The sequence below is a fragment of the Pagrus pagrus genome (genome assembly GCF_965226575.1).
Source record: "Pagrus pagrus genome assembly, chromosome: 9".
In the NCBI taxonomy this organism is placed as follows: Eukaryota; Metazoa; Chordata; class Actinopteri; order Spariformes; family Sparidae; genus Pagrus; species Pagrus pagrus.
The window spans coordinates 12,985,281-13,002,603 of NC_140193.1; the positions used below are offsets into that span (position 1 = coordinate 12,985,281).

The 17,323-nt window shown below is 38.5% G+C and overlaps 1 protein-coding gene across 1 annotated transcript in view; it reads left to right on the forward strand.

Annotated features, from left to right (window-relative positions):
• cps1 (carbamoyl-phosphate synthase 1, mitochondrial) overlaps positions 1-17,323 on the forward strand; it is a 53,045-nt gene that overhangs the window by 5,631 nt on the left and 30,091 nt on the right. The window contains exons 10-24 of the mRNA XM_084361894.1: positions 81-222; positions 470-547; positions 1,809-1,907; positions 2,239-2,334; positions 2,780-2,969; positions 3,210-3,367; positions 3,505-3,633; positions 4,675-4,819; positions 5,603-5,813; positions 7,055-7,253; positions 7,347-7,523; positions 9,463-9,581; positions 15,686-15,827; positions 16,100-16,165; positions 16,336-16,399. Of these exons, the coding sequence (XP_084218020.1) occupies positions 81-222; positions 470-547; positions 1,809-1,907; positions 2,239-2,334; positions 2,780-2,969; positions 3,210-3,367; positions 3,505-3,633; positions 4,675-4,819; positions 5,603-5,813; positions 7,055-7,253; positions 7,347-7,523; positions 9,463-9,581; positions 15,686-15,827; positions 16,100-16,165; positions 16,336-16,399 (2,015 nt within the window). The remainder of the gene's footprint in view (positions 1-80; positions 223-469; positions 548-1,808; positions 1,908-2,238; positions 2,335-2,779; positions 2,970-3,209; positions 3,368-3,504; positions 3,634-4,674; positions 4,820-5,602; positions 5,814-7,054; positions 7,254-7,346; positions 7,524-9,462; positions 9,582-15,685; positions 15,828-16,099; positions 16,166-16,335; positions 16,400-17,323) is intronic.

Below are 17,323 nucleotides of genomic sequence, written 5' to 3' on the forward strand. Positions count from 1 at the left end.
CAGTGCTTTTTTAAAACTCTGTTTCCCTTTCAGAAATCATGAATATATTTTGTGCTTTATGCATTTCTGTGGTTCCCCAGAGGGCAGAACCAGCCGGTGCTGAATGTGATGACGGGTCAGGCCTTCATTACGGCACAGAACCACGGCTACGGCATAGACAGCGAGTCCCTGCCCCCGGGGTGGAGTCCACTTTTCATCAATGCCAATGATGGCACGAATGAGGTTGATTTCTCTCTGTGTGAAAGTCTTTTTTGAAAACAATGGGGCACTTTAACATTTTTGTTCTCTTTTGAGTTAAAAGCACCAGTTTTTCTTAGAGATTGAATCTAGTCACGCACATAAGAAAGACCTTAGTTTATAAAATAACAACATTTAACTAAAATAGAGCTCTGAAAAGTTGACAAATGAAATGCAGAATACAATCAGCTTTAGTTTAGTTTCCTTATATCTCCCTCTGCATATTTTGCAGGGCATCATGCACAACACTAAGCCTGTCTTCACCGCCCAGTTCCACCCGGAGGCTAAAGGCGGTCCCACTGACACAGAGGTAATTAAAGACTTTGCTATATAAGGTACCTGAATGATATACTAAATTTAAGTAAAGGAATCTTTACAGGATGCAACTTAAGTGAAAGTTGAAATCTTCCATTGAAACAGGACTTGTGTAAGTCTAAAGTAGTGTTGTAAAAAATAAAAGCTGCAAGTAGCATTCAGGTGGCTCTGAATGTAATTTGTTTATGTGTATTTAATGGTATGTAAACCAGACATATTGGTATAAAAATAATAGATTATATAACCAGTGGCAACATCACTGTCAGTGAAAGATGATGTTTGACTGCAGCAGGGCCACAGGTGTTTGGGAAGACCACTGTCTGCCTGTTTCTGTCCCGACAATAAAGCGCTGATGATTCTGTGCTACAGTTCTCGTCTCCCACATGGCAGCCAAGGACTGTAGTTCAAGTCCCGGTCAAAGTATGTTACAACCTCTGTCACACTAAGGCAGAATAATGACAAGAGTCTTCTTGACAGCTCTGCGGGAGAATTCTTACCACCTGGGTTAGACTTTTTTGGGGGGCTTCACAAACATTCTGCACTGTGTCCATAACAGATATTTTATGGCCTTGACTGTAAGGGAATTGCAATATTTTATATATATTTATAATTTTGTGTTTTTTTCTATCAGACATTGATGCATTTAATAACACAAAAACAGTGGAATTTTGCCCATCTGGTAATTATAACTGTGTGAGACTGTTTGAAAATAACCACAGCTCACTCATACTTTCTACTGTGTTGTAAATGATGCCAGTGATTACTTTATATAGATACTTTAACTACTTTCCATTATATTTCCAGATCTGAATAAGTTGCGTAAGAACTTGGTCTTTTGATTTGTTGTGGTGTTAAACACAGCATTTACTTTGTTACTATCAGTTGGCTCATTCAGTCCTTTTCTAAAAAAAGTTCAATCCTACCATTAAGAAGGATCTTTTCTGCCAAAAAAACATTTTAGAATATTCATTTTTTGAACATTTTAATGCCAAAGTTTCCTAAAGGCACTTCAGAAGTACACACAAGTGACCTTGGGTGTCAGATGGTTTAGAGAAATCTATCCAAAACCAAAACCATGTACCCTCAGGCAGAGCTTGATCTTTATATCAACCACCAGGGTGTTTTGAATACATTAAGTAATGAACAATGTTTGTTCAATCGGCAGTATGAAAGTAGCAAAACCTGAAAGTGTGGGCTCCTCTGTTAATATGCTATTCAAACTGTTGTTATTCTGGCATCTGTCTTTGTTTCCACAGTTCCTCTTCGATACCTTCATATCTCTGATCAAGAAAGGAAAGGATGCAAACATCATGTCCGTCATGCCCAAGAAACCGGACCTCCCTCCCAGAGCCAAGGTACTGTACATCTAACAGGTGGAGCAGATTCAACTCTAACTTTACGGGTAGCACAGGATCAAGGTTTACCAGGACTTTGATTAACTCTTTGAGCGTATTAAAAAGTTATTAGAGAATGTATCCACATTTCACTTTATAGGAAAATAGCAGTTGAGAACCAGACTACATAACATCATTACAATGATTTATAAGTGAGAAGTATTTAAGTAACTGAAATGCATGTCAAAGATTTTCACGTCAGGTCAGCCATGTTAAAGACAATTAATGTTTCTGTGTTTCATTGCAAATGGAGTGTATACTGTATTACATGCTGTTTAACGTGTTAATGCAGGTGTCAAAGGTGCTCGTTCTGGGCTCTGGTGGTCTGTCTATTGGTCAGGCTGGAGAGTTCGACTACTCTGGGTCTCAGGCCATCAAGGCCATGAAGGTAAGATTTAAAACAATAAATTAGCTGTAACCCACAAAAAAGTGTCATCATCATCATGACACCTGAGCATGCAGTTTAGACTTGTTCCAATTGCAATACAAGTATTGGAAATGCTGCTGATCGGTATTGGCGAGTACTTGAGTCTATGCACTGATCCGATATTGCGTAATTTAGAAACAGGACCCTGGTACTTCCCAGTTAGCTCTATTAGCTCTGCTAACGTTACACACCAGAAATGAATTCTTCTTCGCTGCTCTAAAAACCAACACAGGAAGTTGTGCTGTGCTGCCCCTGGCAACTACTATTGTAGAGCGGCAAAGAAGAAGTTGATTTCATGTCAGATGGAGCTAGCAACACGTCAGCTATTTGGCATTATTTTACTCTAGATATGTTCAGTATGCAAGGCTGTAATTTCTACCAAATCTATCTTCATATGGTTTTGTAGGAGGAGAACCTGAAAACAGTGCTTATGAACCCAAACATTGCCTCGGTTCAGACCAATGAGGTTGGCAGCAAGCAGGCTGACTCCGTCTACTTCCTGCCTGTCACGCCAGACTTTGTAACTGAAGTCATCAAGACCGAGCGTCCGGACGGCATCCTACTATCCATGGGTGGACAGACTGCACTCAACTGCGGTGAGACGTGTACAATTGTTGGCATCAATGTGGAGATCAAGAAGGGGAAAATATAGATTGTGTTTCAGTGGTTAAAGGTGCTCTTTGCAAGGCACCAACACTAAAATTACTTACACCAATCATATGTGCAACTCATGAAGTTTTTCCACTTTTCGACTTGCTTGTGCATATAAGTTTGTGTTTTTTTAAGTTGCCTGTATCTTTATCATCTGTGTGAACTGGTGTTTTTGCGGTGGCCAGGAGTCGAATTATTCCAGCGTGGCGTCCTGGAGAAGTATGGTGTGAAGGTCCTAGGAACCCCAGTGGAGTCCATCATGGCCACAGAGGACAGACAGCTTTTTGCTGACAAACTGATGGAGATCAATGAGAAGATTGCACCCAGTATCGCTGTGGAATCGGTAAGGAACCAATACCAACAGAAAAAGATAATCTTCTTTCTATGAACTAAAGCAAATTGCAGTAGACGAATTCTGCGTTTTGTGTGTTTAAATCATGTGTTAACAGTTTTGATTTTTTTTTTTTTTTAATCTTTCAGGTATCTAATGCCTTGAAAGCCGCAGAGAAGATTGGTTACCCAGTAATGTTACGATCGGCCTATGCCCTGGGAGGTCTGGGCTCTGGTCTGTGTGCCAACAAAGAAAAGCTGGAGGACACCGCCCACAAGGTCAGAATAACTGGTGCAGAGTTGGGACAGTGTAGATACAATTACTGTATGATGGTTAATCTCTGTAATATTTTTTCCCTCTACTCATGATTGCTCAAATCAGAATTTGAAGCATTTTTCTTCAATTCTTTCACTGACAAACTTCTTTAGTTTTACACCTTCTACCCATGTTAACAGCATTAACCTGAACAGAGATAAAAGCTTTGAAATGGTTTTGAAATGTTTCTTTGGTGCTCCGCAAAGGAAAGGAGTAGTTTGCTGTTGCCAAGCAACATTCTTTTGTGCTCGTCCAGTATCCAGCATTATGTCTGACAGCTCAATTGGTTCTAATCTGTGATCACAGGCTGCAAAATGAACTGTCTGTTCTGCAGCTTTTCCAAGTGCTTATTTTTTGTTTCATTGGGAAGTTTCAGTGGCAAATATTTCTATTGCAGGCTATGTTCAGTGGTTGTCCCATTGGTTTGTATCAAGTACAGGGCAGAGATGGAGTTCTAAATACAAAAGGTTCTGTTTATTTCAGACAATTTATAAATCTTTTTCTGATAGTGAGGGAGGCTACAAACATGTTATATGTAAACAGTAGAATCAAAACAAACAAACATTTATTGTAGTTACAAAAATGTCACTTTCCTTTTGTTTCTGTACAAAATCTATGTGGGATTAGGAGAAGCGGGTAATTATCGATTATCGTATCGGCTAAAAAAATCCAGATAGAGCATCCCTGGTTATATTCTTGTTAGTACGTTTCTGATCCTTTTTGAGTTCATTCAGGTGATGACTCAAAATCAGTCAGTGTAGGGAGTGTGTGTTTTCATTGCGGTTTTATAGTGAATCGTATTATTAAACATTTTTGATAAGTATTGGATAATGGGCAAGGGCTCGAAATTACTAATGATTGTAAGCTTTCCAATGGCAGTATTTACACTGCAGAGCTATTGTGTTGAATTATATTGTACGGGTGTTTGTGGTGTGGTGCCCACCCTCTGTGTAAAGGTTAATGTTGACACACAGCATCTACTAAATTGGAAGTTTTCTGTGTAGGCTCTGGCCATGAGCAGTCAGATCCTGGTGGAGAAGTCTCTGATGGGCTGGAAGGAGGTGGAATATGAAGTGGTGAGAGACGTGGCTGATAACTGCGTCACCGTCTGCAACATGGAGAACTTCGACCCGCTGGGCATTCACACAGGTACTGACACATAGTCTGAAGAACACATCAGTTTTTTTTTACTGTATCCTGTTCTGTTGTGTTTGATTCAGTTCTGTTTGCTTTTTTTATTCTGTTGTCCTCAAACAAACACACATACTACCTCTCTTTCTCTCTCTCTCTCTCTCTCTCTCTCTCTCTCTCTCTCTCTCTCTCTCTCTGGGGAGGCTGCTACAAGCATGTTTTCTTTTTTCTCTTTTCAGATCAGGAAGGTTGCTCACGTTGACCAAATTTTATTGTGTGCCTGGATATGGATGAACAGGCATTTTTGAAAGCTGTTGTCCTTATCTTATTTCTTTTGTCTTGTTTCTGTAGCTTAAGAAAAGCATTGACAATCAATACTTGAGCAGCAAACTTAAGCTTTTGGGTTTAGACTGGCACACTTGAAGTACACAAGGTGAAATATGGTTGAGTGCTCGTTATCCGTTCCAAAGGATAAAAGTACAAAGTGTGTTTTTTGATCTGAAACCCTGTGCTTCTTCTGTAGAACAATAGATGAACTCCAATTGAGAAATTGTTTTATTATGCTGAATTTTGTTGCTGCTTCGTAATGATACTGAACTTTACTTCACAGGCTTTGATGTTTTGGTAAATAAAGTGATAAACAATATGTTCTTAAAACTCAACATCAAGAGAATCTGTGTTTTGTTTTCTCTGTTTCCTCTGCGTCTTTTTTCCATCTCCATCTTTCTAACCAAAACCAAGACTGTTGACACTATTTTGAAGCAGCTTTTTGTCCTAACCCTTCCTCTTCTTCTGCTTCAGGTGACTCCATAGTGGTGGCACCGAGTCAGACGCTCTCCAACGAGGAGTACCACATGCTCCGAGAGACAGCCATCAAAGTTGTTCGTCACCTTGGCATCGTAGGTGAATGCAACATCCAGTACGCCCTGCACCCTTCGTCCCTGGAGTACTGCATCATTGAGGTTAACGCCCGGCTCTCCAGAAGCTCCGCTCTGGCATCCAAAGCCACCGGGTGAGAGAATACATGCATACAAGCTGAAGACTGGTAATACAACTGTCACTAGTTAGACTAGTTAGTTGGCCAGATCAGCTGAGCTCAGGCATGAGGGTTTCTGGTCTGGCAATTTGACTCGTACAAACTGTGGTTGTTGTTGTGCAGGGGTGCAATAATGGAAACGCATCTTTTGCTATGAATATAGAAAGCGACATAGATCAACTTAAATTCATGTCATTTACAATGGAATTCAATACTGAGTTTTCATGGTAAAACAAAATGTCAAATTTAGACTGGCATCTGGTCGGGCTATGCCGTAATCCATTAAAAGATGTAGATATTTATTAAAAGATAAAAAATAAAATGGATTTTAATGTAGAGAATGGATTTCTACAATTGTTTAACATCAAACAGATCTTGGAACTCTTCAGTAAGACAAAATATAGTAGTCAGTACAACATCATAAAAAAAAACATATAGTGGTTTTACGTACATAATAAGGCACTGTATCAAAAAAAAGAAAGAAAAAAAGGAAGCCCTGAGGGGCAAGTGAGTCCCGATTCTTATAGGGAGAAAAAACAACTCTCGATTTAAAAACTTTTCCCCAACTTGGTTTAGAAAATGTTTTAATTCTCCTGGAAAAAAAAATAACAAAGAAAATGTTCCTCCTGTTTTTTTTCCCCTTATTTTTATCTGTATTTCATGAAAACATCATGCAATACAGATATTTAAAAGGAAATGAGAGTAAACAATTTAGATCTAAAATTGAAAATGGATCACCAAGAATAAAAAATGTCCTAGCTCGCCCCTCAGGGCTTCCATAAATAAGATACAAAACTAAAAGAAAAGAACATCCCATTAATATTATACTGTTTTTCATGCTGTAGGGCATATTACAGTATATAAGAAGGGACAGTCCTACTTATCCTTGATGTGCTATAACACTGTGTACCAAATACTGAAAACCTAAATAGTTTGTACCTCAGTCTTTCAAAATACAAAATGCCCTCCAATTCCTTTAAACAGGTCTCAAACTGTGGGGCTGAGACAGATTCTCCCAGAAACAAACTTGTTCTCTTAGCAACTATCATGCCATACACAGAGGCCTTTGCCACGATTGTGGAGTTAAGCATTATTAGCATGATCACACAGAAATGATCTTCATCAAAACTGTGATGTTGTCTGACCTGGAAACTGCTCATTTGGTACGAAAACTATTAGTAGATTTTGCTCCCTGCCCTTTGGTCAATGTCTCACAGGTATCCCTTGGCTTTTGTTGCTGCTAAGCTGGCTCTGGGCATCCCCCTGCCTGAGATCAAGAACGCTGTATCGCAGAAGACCACGGCCTGCTTTGAGCCCAGTCTGGATTACATTGTCACCAAGATCCCCCGCTGGGACCTGGACCGCTTCCAGGGCATGTCCCATGAAATAGGCAGTGCCATGAAGAGTGTTGGAGAGGTGGGGGAAGGAGCCACGAATAAACATTCCACTTGCTTATTCACTATCCTCACACCTGTTCTTCTCTCATGCATCTCCCTCTTCTGGATTCAGGTGATGGCAGTGGGTCGGACCTTTGAGGAGAGCGTGCAGAAGGCCCTGAGGATGTGTCATCCGTCAGTGGATGGCTTCATGCCCCGGCTGCCACTCAAGAAAGCCTGGGCCGACACCCAGGACCTGCAACAGGAACTTGCTGTGCCCTCCAGCACCCGCATCTTCTCCATCGCCAAGGTACACTCACCTTTCATAACGTTAATAATGAATGACACCAACTCCAGTTTTCTCATTAAAATCACATTTTGAAGTGTAACAGAAAAAATGTCATGAAAAAATCATGAAATGCGCCGCAAAATGTGTCCCTGGCCCACCTGCATGACAAGTTGTGAATGCTAAATCGCGGCGTCTTTGAAATGTTGATTTAGTTTGATACTGTAGATGCACTTGAGTTATAGTACCTGGAAAACATATACAGTGTAAACAGTGTTTTATTATTTTAACTGAAGTATGGCATTTTCAAATATGTTTTAATGTGGGGGAAGATGAAACGAAATCACAAAAACCTGAAAGATATTATTTTTACATACCCTTTACAGTCCTGTTCGCCTATCTTTCTCCTCATTGAATCAGACGAAGGTGAAACAGCTCTTGAATAAGCACATTAAGACACAGGGTCAAAAGATGTTACGTGAACTATTGCAAGATCAAAAATATCGACATGTCTAGCACTTTAACATGCTTTTATCACCAGCTGCGAGAAGAGCAGAACGAGATCAAAACCTCCAACTGTGTGAGCTTGGAGTCCCAACAGTAAAGACACAAGCAACATAGAAAAAGATAAATAGATAAAATAAATATCTTTGGGAAAATTGTATTTGATGTTTACTGTGAGTGTGGTGGTGGAGGTTATGACTGATACTGTAACGAGCCACCAGAGGGTGATGGAGATGTTTTGTCTTTCACTTTTGGGAAGCTGTCATGTTTCCTGTCATATATATATATATATATATATATATCTAAAAATGCTGGGACTGAATATCAAATCAAGACACAGAGGCTACAAGATGTGGTAAAAAATAAAATCATCTTGACAAATATTATTCATGATTAGTGAATGGGATAGGTCATAGGGAATGATCATTTTAGCATCACAATTTTCATTTTCACTGAAAAAACATTTGTTGGAGTCTCTCCCAAACAAAATTTTTTTCTTACATCTGGATAACAAGATGTGTGGGTCAGAATATCTCTGCAGAACTACAGTACTTAATAAAAATAAATAAAAATAAATAAATTAAATAAAAAATTGCAGCTTCTCCAATTTGGATATTGGATATGGCCATATTGCTATTTTTAAAATAATGACATTAATTGAGCAGCCCTAGGCTCATATCATGATAATGATATAATATTGATATATTCCCAGCCCTAGTCCAGATGATTTGAGAGGATATTACATTTTAATTGTGCGGAAAGCATTAATATTTAAACAGCTAAGTCATAAGACATACCCACCCTCGAAAAACAGTAATTCAGATCAGGTTTGATTGCAAAGACACAAGATACTGGAAGAAAATAAATTTTATGTGACTCGAGCATCATCAACACTCAAAAACACCAAAAGATTTAACATGTGTTACGTATTGTATTTTTTAAAGCAAGTAAATCTTCAATCACATCAAACATTAAAAAGCTCCACTACAAATCTCGGTTAATAGCCTCTTGCAGCTTGATAAGCAGCTCTTATGGCAGGCTTCAGTGCCTGTTGAGCCTGCTGAGTAAAATCCTCCCACACTAACCTGGAATCGTTTCTCTGGTCAGACATCTTATATAAAAATGATAAAACATATTTACTAAGCTGTCAGGACACAACCTCATTCATATTACACGTTGATGACACAGACGGGCTTATAATTAAAGTAATATGTTGTTCCTGCAATAGTTTTTACTCAAAGTAGTCCATGAAGGAGTACTGGATAAAAAAAGAGTTTTCACTGACTGATTTGTACCATGATTTTAATCACAAGCCATTGATTATAGAATCTGTTGAAACTTTGTGAAACCTTTTTGAAGTCCGCTTTCAGAGTGCTCCAGTAGGAAGCATGAATGATGAACTTGACGATAATGAATAATGAATATAACACCCAATCTGTTTCATGTCTCTACTTTTAAGTCCCTCCACAGCGGCATGAGTGTCGATCAGATCCACCAGCTGACAGCCATAGACAAGTGGTTCCTCCACAAACTCCGCGGGATAACACAGCTGGAGCAGCACCTGGCAAACTACAGGAGGTAGAACACAAATACACACAGATGCACAGCTTGGTTGAGCAAAGTCATTTTTTAGTTACTTTTTATATTCCTACAACGTGCTGGTTGATTAATGTGAAATCAAAAATTTAGATGAACATAAAGTGCCTGTATACGAGGGTGTGTACAGTGTGTACATTGCTTTGCGACGTCCTCGAGAAGTAGAGTAAAAGTAACTTACTAGACAGTATCTGTCTGACTCTCTGCTTCTCTTTACTGTTTGGAAATATTTAATGAAGTGGAACCATCTCCTCGGAAGTACAGTATGTCCATCCATCCATGAGGTTGCAGTCTGTTGCACCTCTGGAAGGAACCTCATGGATTATTATCATTTTATGGAATATATTTAAATTCATTTTCTAGCTCCCAAGCTAGCTCAGTTGCTATCGGTCTCACCTCTTTGTCAAATACATTCATCTCCTTGTTATCTGTCCATTATTTCTGCCCGAGATGTTTCGGTTTGCAGGTTATTATTGGCCCTTTGGCACAGACATGTTATTATGCTGATTTTTATTCAGAGTAATTGTTAAATTAATAAAATGTCTAAATATGTGAAATATACTGATCCCAATTTTCCGTGCACAACCTGACATCTTCAAATTATTTTTTTGTTGTTGTTGAATCAACAGTCCAAAACCCAAATACTTTTCGTTTGCGAGCAAGAAAAGCACCAAACCCTTACATTTAAGAAGCTGGAATTTGCAAAATTTTGCTTGAAAAATGATTATCACAATAGTTTTTTTAATCAACTAATCGGTTAATCATTGCAGCTCTACTTTATGAAAGTCTAAACCTTTGGAGTGCCCCTTTTAAATGCATACCTAACCCAGAAGGTAAGGTCTGTCCACCGATATTCAATAAATTGATATTTGTTACAGCAAGTAAATCAGACAATACCCATTTTACTGTATTATGTAGTAGAGCAAACTATATAATACAATATGTAGTCAGGATAAACTTGACTTTTGGGGCTGATACTGATATTGGAAAGTAAAAAAATCTGATATCAATATATATATTAAATGTGGTTATTAAACACTAAAATACACTAAAACACTAAAAATGAGGAACCGGGCAGATTATTTTTTTGTTTTACAATAAATTATATTGTCTAGAATGGCAGCAGAAATGGTAAACTTACTGGGAATTTAATTATTATTGGAAGCTGGAACTACCAAGTGTTTGACATTTTGTTTGAAAAATAGACTTGATAATTTATTGAATATCTAAATAGTTGGCATTCATTTTCTTTTGATCAATTTATCAGCTAATTGTTGCAGCTCTGACTATGTGGACATTGTTGCTTAATGTCTCCATAAGCTTGATTCTCGTCAGTGCAGGAGTGTTTTTCGATCCTTCACATGCCCTGCAGGTTTTCAGACTCAAATGTACCATGAAATACTACCCAGAACACTGTTTGTGTATTGGAGAGCACTCTGTCCCATTTGTCCCATTAAAAAAAGCTTCAGCCGACAGCCGGTGCCCACAGGAATTAGAAATAGATAAACGTGTTAGAAACCAAGATAGACATTTGGGTTCTTTCCTGAAATGACTCTTCTTCAATCGTAAAATCAGATGGACCCCAGTCCCTTCACGTCTCAGTTTCTTTCTCTCTTGTGTTTCGCCTCCTCTCTGCCTGTCTCTGCCCTCGGGCTCTTACCTGGACAGCCACTGTGAATTTTCATGGCCCAGCCACAGGTTACCTGCTGCCTTCTTCTGACTCTGCTGTTTAATAATTAATGGCTGGCCGTCTGGTGGGCGCCCGCCGCAACACACTGACACATGGACGGCTGTTGTAGTCTCCACTGCCTCTGGAGCAGGGGACACTGGGATGGGCACACAACAATAGGCTGCTGCCAGACTGATGGAGCGTATAGAGCTGGGTGCAGGTGGGCTTCAGGCTCTGCTGGTCAGCAGGCTCACTGTTTCTGTGCATAAGAGTCTCCTATTGGACTTCTATACGACTAAAGGATATTTATTGATAAAGATGAGAACAGTTTTATAAAATGGGAAGATTTTATTCTTCATGTTCTTTGTAGAGTTAAGATCAGAGGTAAATAGCTCTGACTGACAATGGATATCTGACTTTCATTGAGCATATTTTCACTTAGTTGTTAAGAAGTCGTTTGTTAAAGTTGTTGGTAGAATTATGAGTAACAATCAGTAATGTGTCCCTATGTCACAAATGATATTGCATATAGAAATTGGATTAAGAAAATGTGAAAAAAGTGTTAGTCTGTTAGCAGAAAATAAGGACTTTTGCGGTTGGCAGTTTAGTATTTCTAGTATAAAGGCACCAGTTAACGTTTTTGCCTGTGGATGCCTAAATTACCAAGGTGATGAATGTCACAAAAATCACTTGTTTCGCCTGCTTTAGTAATTACCTTGATGTAGGCTACAGTCTTCTATCAGACGAGGACAAACAAGAACAAAATGTAACAGGCTACTCCACATCATACCATTCCAGCACACAGTCTTTTGAGGGGGCTACAACATAACACTACGCTGCTTGTGTGTATGATAGCCTAGGACAACGGGTAGAATACCGAAGCAAAAAATACACACATGAATACCACAACTTGGTATTCGTCATGCAGTACTGCAGTTCTATTTATTTATTTTGGGATATTTTATTTATGGTATATTTGAAAGGTACAGATACATACATACATATATACATACATACGTAAACAGACGAACTGAAACAGCTGTCAGCTGCTAATTTGCATCCCCTGGGGCCATCCTTGTGTGTGTTAAACCCTTTTGGTGACACTTGTGACACCTTTTCGATATCAGTGTGGCTTTACAGTGTCTGTATGTGTTGGTGTTAAAGAATACATGTGTATATATGCATATATAGCACTCTATAGCACTGCCATCAATCATTGTCATTAGCGATTAATCTGCCAGATATAAATTTGATTAAAGGATAAATTCACCCAAAAATGACAATTTAGTAGGTATTTACTCACTCCCATGCTAATAGAAAGTCGGTTGAAGTTTCGTAACCCACATAACATTTCTGGACCTTTTTATATTATATTTATATATATATATATACAGCGTTGAAGCATTCTCCTAAACAACTGAAGTAGATGTTATGTAAATAAAAAAAACAATCCAGGAAAAAGAAACATAAAAGGACCCCCCCATAAAAATACAGCTCATCAGGCATATCCGAGTCTCTGTAAACTCAAAATCCCAAATTGATTTGAAAATACTTTATTTACACACTTGACGTGCGTTCAAGTTCGTGCATCCACTTCAGACAGTGTGCACACAAACACTTTATTCTTAGCAACCATAGTGAAGATTTCAGCTTAAAAAGGGTATAAATGGTGTATGGAGCCATTTTTTTTTTCTCTTCTGGTTGGTTTCTTTTACTTTTTAAAACAAGTCCCCAGCTACTTCAGTTGTTTAGGAGAATGCTGTGACACTGTTTTGCTGTGAAGCTCCAGAAATGTTTTGTGGACTACAAAACTTCATCCGACTTTCCATCGGCATGGGGATGAGTAGATAATGACTGAATTTTACTTTTTGGGTGAACTTATCCTTTAAAATTAGTCTATGATATCAGGAAAAAGTGAAAAATGCCCATTACAATTTCCTGAAGCTCAAGATGACTTCAAGTCAATAACCCAAAAGATAGAAAAGCTCAAAATCTATGTTACAAGAATATTCCACCTTTATTCCATGTTCTGTATTGTATTGTTTTAAAGTACAGTATGATCAACAACACTTATAGACATGTAAGTGTTGTACAAAATCTGTTTTTTCAGTCTTTTGAATTCAGATTTTGCGTCCAAAGCCAGCCACTACAGAGTTGTAGGTGCACTTCATGAGCCTTGGTGAATAGCTAACATTTGGTCCCTTCAAGTTTGATTACACAAAGCAGAACTTTGAAAACAAAGTGACAATACACCTGCGTATTAGGACAGAGATAATGAGGTATATAAGCTCCATGCGTGACATGAATTACAATTAAAGGACTCTTTGAGTTTGTAAGGATGTCAACATGTCATTCTCATACTCTGAAGTTTCAAACTTCATTAAGTGAAAAATTAACTAAATGAAAAGTGTGAAAATCCAGAAAATTGGTTGGTTTTAACTTTAGTTTTAGTGTGTTTTTGTAGAAATAGTATCTGTCAGTCCCTTTTCCTCACTCTCTGCACACGCACACAAACACACACCACAAATGTCACGATGTGCTTCTCATGTTTTGGTTGCATGTGGAGGCGTATATGCATGAGATGATGGCATGCAAAGGATTTCCCTCCCACTTTAAACTGCTCTCCCAAAGAGGATAATTGTACACAAGACAAACTGAGCTCTCAGATCAAATTTCTTCCCTTCCTGTGATTCTGACTCTGAGCTCACGCAGCTCTCTCCTCTGGTTGTTATTTTTCAGCCCAGCCATGTGCAGTGGGAGTTAAAACACACTTGACATTTCCAATATTGTTATGCTACAAGGTCATAAATAATTCAGATAAGGAGCAGGGAGAGCAAGTCGTGGTTTGCAAGAAATTAGAATTCCATTTGTCTGTACCTGGGGTTAAAGAAATACTGTGACGTTATTGAAAATACCACTTGTTGCTTTCATAGTGGGAGTTCATGAAAAGATCAATATCAGTTTCATCACTGTGCATCCATGTGTTCAGTTTAGCTTGGCATAAAAACAGAAAGCAAAGGGAGACCATCAGTCGAGCTGTGTAAACTCCATTACACACTGTTTATGTAACATAATCAAAGATAGAAAAACATTTAAGTGTGGTTTTAATAAGCAGATATTGTGTATTCTGGAAGTATATTCTGGCTCAGTCAGTTACTGCATCAGCATCTCACATGCTGTGTCCCTTCACTATGAAGTTGCTGACTTTACACACTTTTCGCAGCAAACCCCTAGCTGACTCTTCGATGTATTGTAGAAAACATGATACAACATGCAACATACTTTTCCACTTACGCCAGAGTCTAGCTATTCCCTGCCTCCCATCTTTGTGCTAAGCTACATTTTCTGGACAAAATCCCAATACTCAACACACAGCGATTTACTTGATATCTGTCCTTTTGATCTATATGGCAAACGAAACATCTCTCCAAAAATGGAAGTGTCTTCTTTGTTTGATAATGGACTGACTCTGTTGTAGCAATGTGATTCATCATATTTTAATATGAGAAGAAAGCAATTTTATTTCCAAGAGATTAACCAGCACAGTAAATTGTACAATCATAAAGTATGTTGTCTTACTTTCCCAGAATTTTCTTTAAACTGAACCTTGCAGTTAGATTAAATACACTGACACATGCAGCAGGTCCAAAATTGTTTGGATGGAATAAAGGAAGCAAATTCACAGTTTTTATGAAGTGGTCCAGTTGCTCCACTTGAGAATCACCTTTTGAAACCCAACTTTATTTCTACTGCTATTTTTCTGTTTAACCTCACTGCTCACATTAAAGTTTTATTGATTTAAAATGGGTTTTAAACGGCTACACTTGCCAGCCTGGTTCTCTGACACCGTGGCGTCTTGTTTGTTGATGTGTTATTGATCGCCCTGAAATGGGCTGGTCCCTGCTGTCCACACCGTTGGGTAGAAGGGCCGGTCATGACACACTTGTTGGATTGACCCTCTTAGTTCAGTGGACTTGAAATACACAGATATCTGAGAGAACATTAAAAAATGAACTCACTTGTCAGTTTTGTTCACCTACTTCACTTGGCTTTTTTTACGCCTTTCCACCACTTTCATGTCAGGCATGTTGTGCTCTAAACTTTTCAGCTTAACAGATGGGTGACAGACTCTGCTGTCCTCAGATGCAGAGGTGACAGAGTGTGGTAAAGAAAATGGATCTAACACTGAATCGTGCACTTTTCGTTCGGTATTAAGGGGGATTTGGTTATGGCATGAAACAGCGACAGCCCCTATTGTTACAGAGATCCCTTCAGGAAAACTCCTCCAAAGTACACATCACTGAATAAAAACTGCAAATCCAAAAACTGAACATAACGTCATTCCATAGAGTAATGGTATCCGAAAGTTTGGCCAGACATCTGTATAACCATCATTACTTATTCTCTTCTCACACAGTGATGCAGTACCTGTGGGTCTGTTGCTGAGGGCCAAGCAGGATGGCTTCTCGGATCGGCAGGTTGGTCAGATTCTGGGCTCCAATGAGAGAGCAGCCAGAGAGCTGAGGCTCACTCACGGCATCAAACCCTGGGTCAAACAGGTGAGCATGAGTGGGCAGAGGTCAGATGCACACAGATAACTGCCCCTGCCTGATCAATACATGGAGGAGTATGAAAATATGTCGGGGCTGTAAGGTTAAAGTTATGATCGACTATCTTTCCACCTTTTCAGTATTGACGCGTTTTGTTCAGATGGTAATTGCAATCTCACAGGTCAAAGCATGCAAAAATTTATATTTTTTTATTTTTTATTTTTTTATAATATATATTAATAACCCATATTAACCTCTTTTTCTCTGATGCCTCTTTTCAGATTGATACCTTGGCAGCAGAGTATCCAGCCATGACCAACTACCTGTACTGTACCTATCACGGTCAGGTATGTAGTCACTGCTAACTGAGAATAGACAAAAGTTTATAGCATCTTTATGACATGTGTTGCCAATTCAGTCACTGTCTAATAGAAAATACGATTCAACATTTAACATTTTAATGTGTTATGAAAACAACATTTTTTTTTAACAACATTTTTGCCAATTTATACCTCAGGAGCATGATCTGGACTTTAATGACCAGGGAATTATGGTTCTTGGTTGTGGGCCATATCATATTGGTGAGTCTGAGATTAACAGTTTTCATATAACTTTTATGCTGTTCAAATAAAGGTTTTGCTGATTACAGTACTCCCTCGAATAAAAGCAGGTTGTCAGATAAGAGCTGGGTCTCAAATAATGGCTGTTGGAGTTTATCCAACCAAAACCCATGGTTTTTTTTCCTAACGAAACATAATGTACATTTACACTGATTCAATTTAGTAAACTTAACAATCTTATCAGGCTATTTTCAACACTTTGTTTTTCTGGACTATTAATCTTCAGTATTCTAGTCCTGTATAAATCACTGCGGGTGTATATGTGTTAATGTCTTCGCTAAACGGTATTTTGCAGTGATGTACAATGGCCACAAGATGGCAGTAGCTACATTTTGAAGTACTTTTTCCTGCAAATGTTTCACAATAAATTGATTCAATTGAAGGGGTTCTGTTCACTGAAAATCTAGAGGGCTTTTAATTAGAAACGGGAATAGAAAGTATTGAGTTTGTATTAACAACACAATGCAGTAACAACGTTAAACAGGACACCAGCAGATCACAAAATAAGGAGACTTTGTACTTTAATACAAGCAAAAATACTTCATCAAATATACATCTTGGTTATTTCATACAGAGGCATTAGAAATAAAGGCTTGTCTTTAATAAGCCTGCTTTTAACTAAAGGCCTGTAACCGTCTGCAGTTGAGGTTAATAAAGGCCCTGGCCACTATTTGAGGAAACATGGTATACAAAGTCACTGGAAAGAAAACATTTTTTGGGCACACAAAGTTTTTGTGCCGAATAAGCCCACAACTTCACGTAGAATAACAAAAATACCATGGCTAGTTATTTTCAAGGGTTGTTTGTCAGCTCTGATACATTAACATTGCCTAGGAAGTAAAAGTAGTCAAAATCAGGTCTAAACACAAAATCATACACATTGCA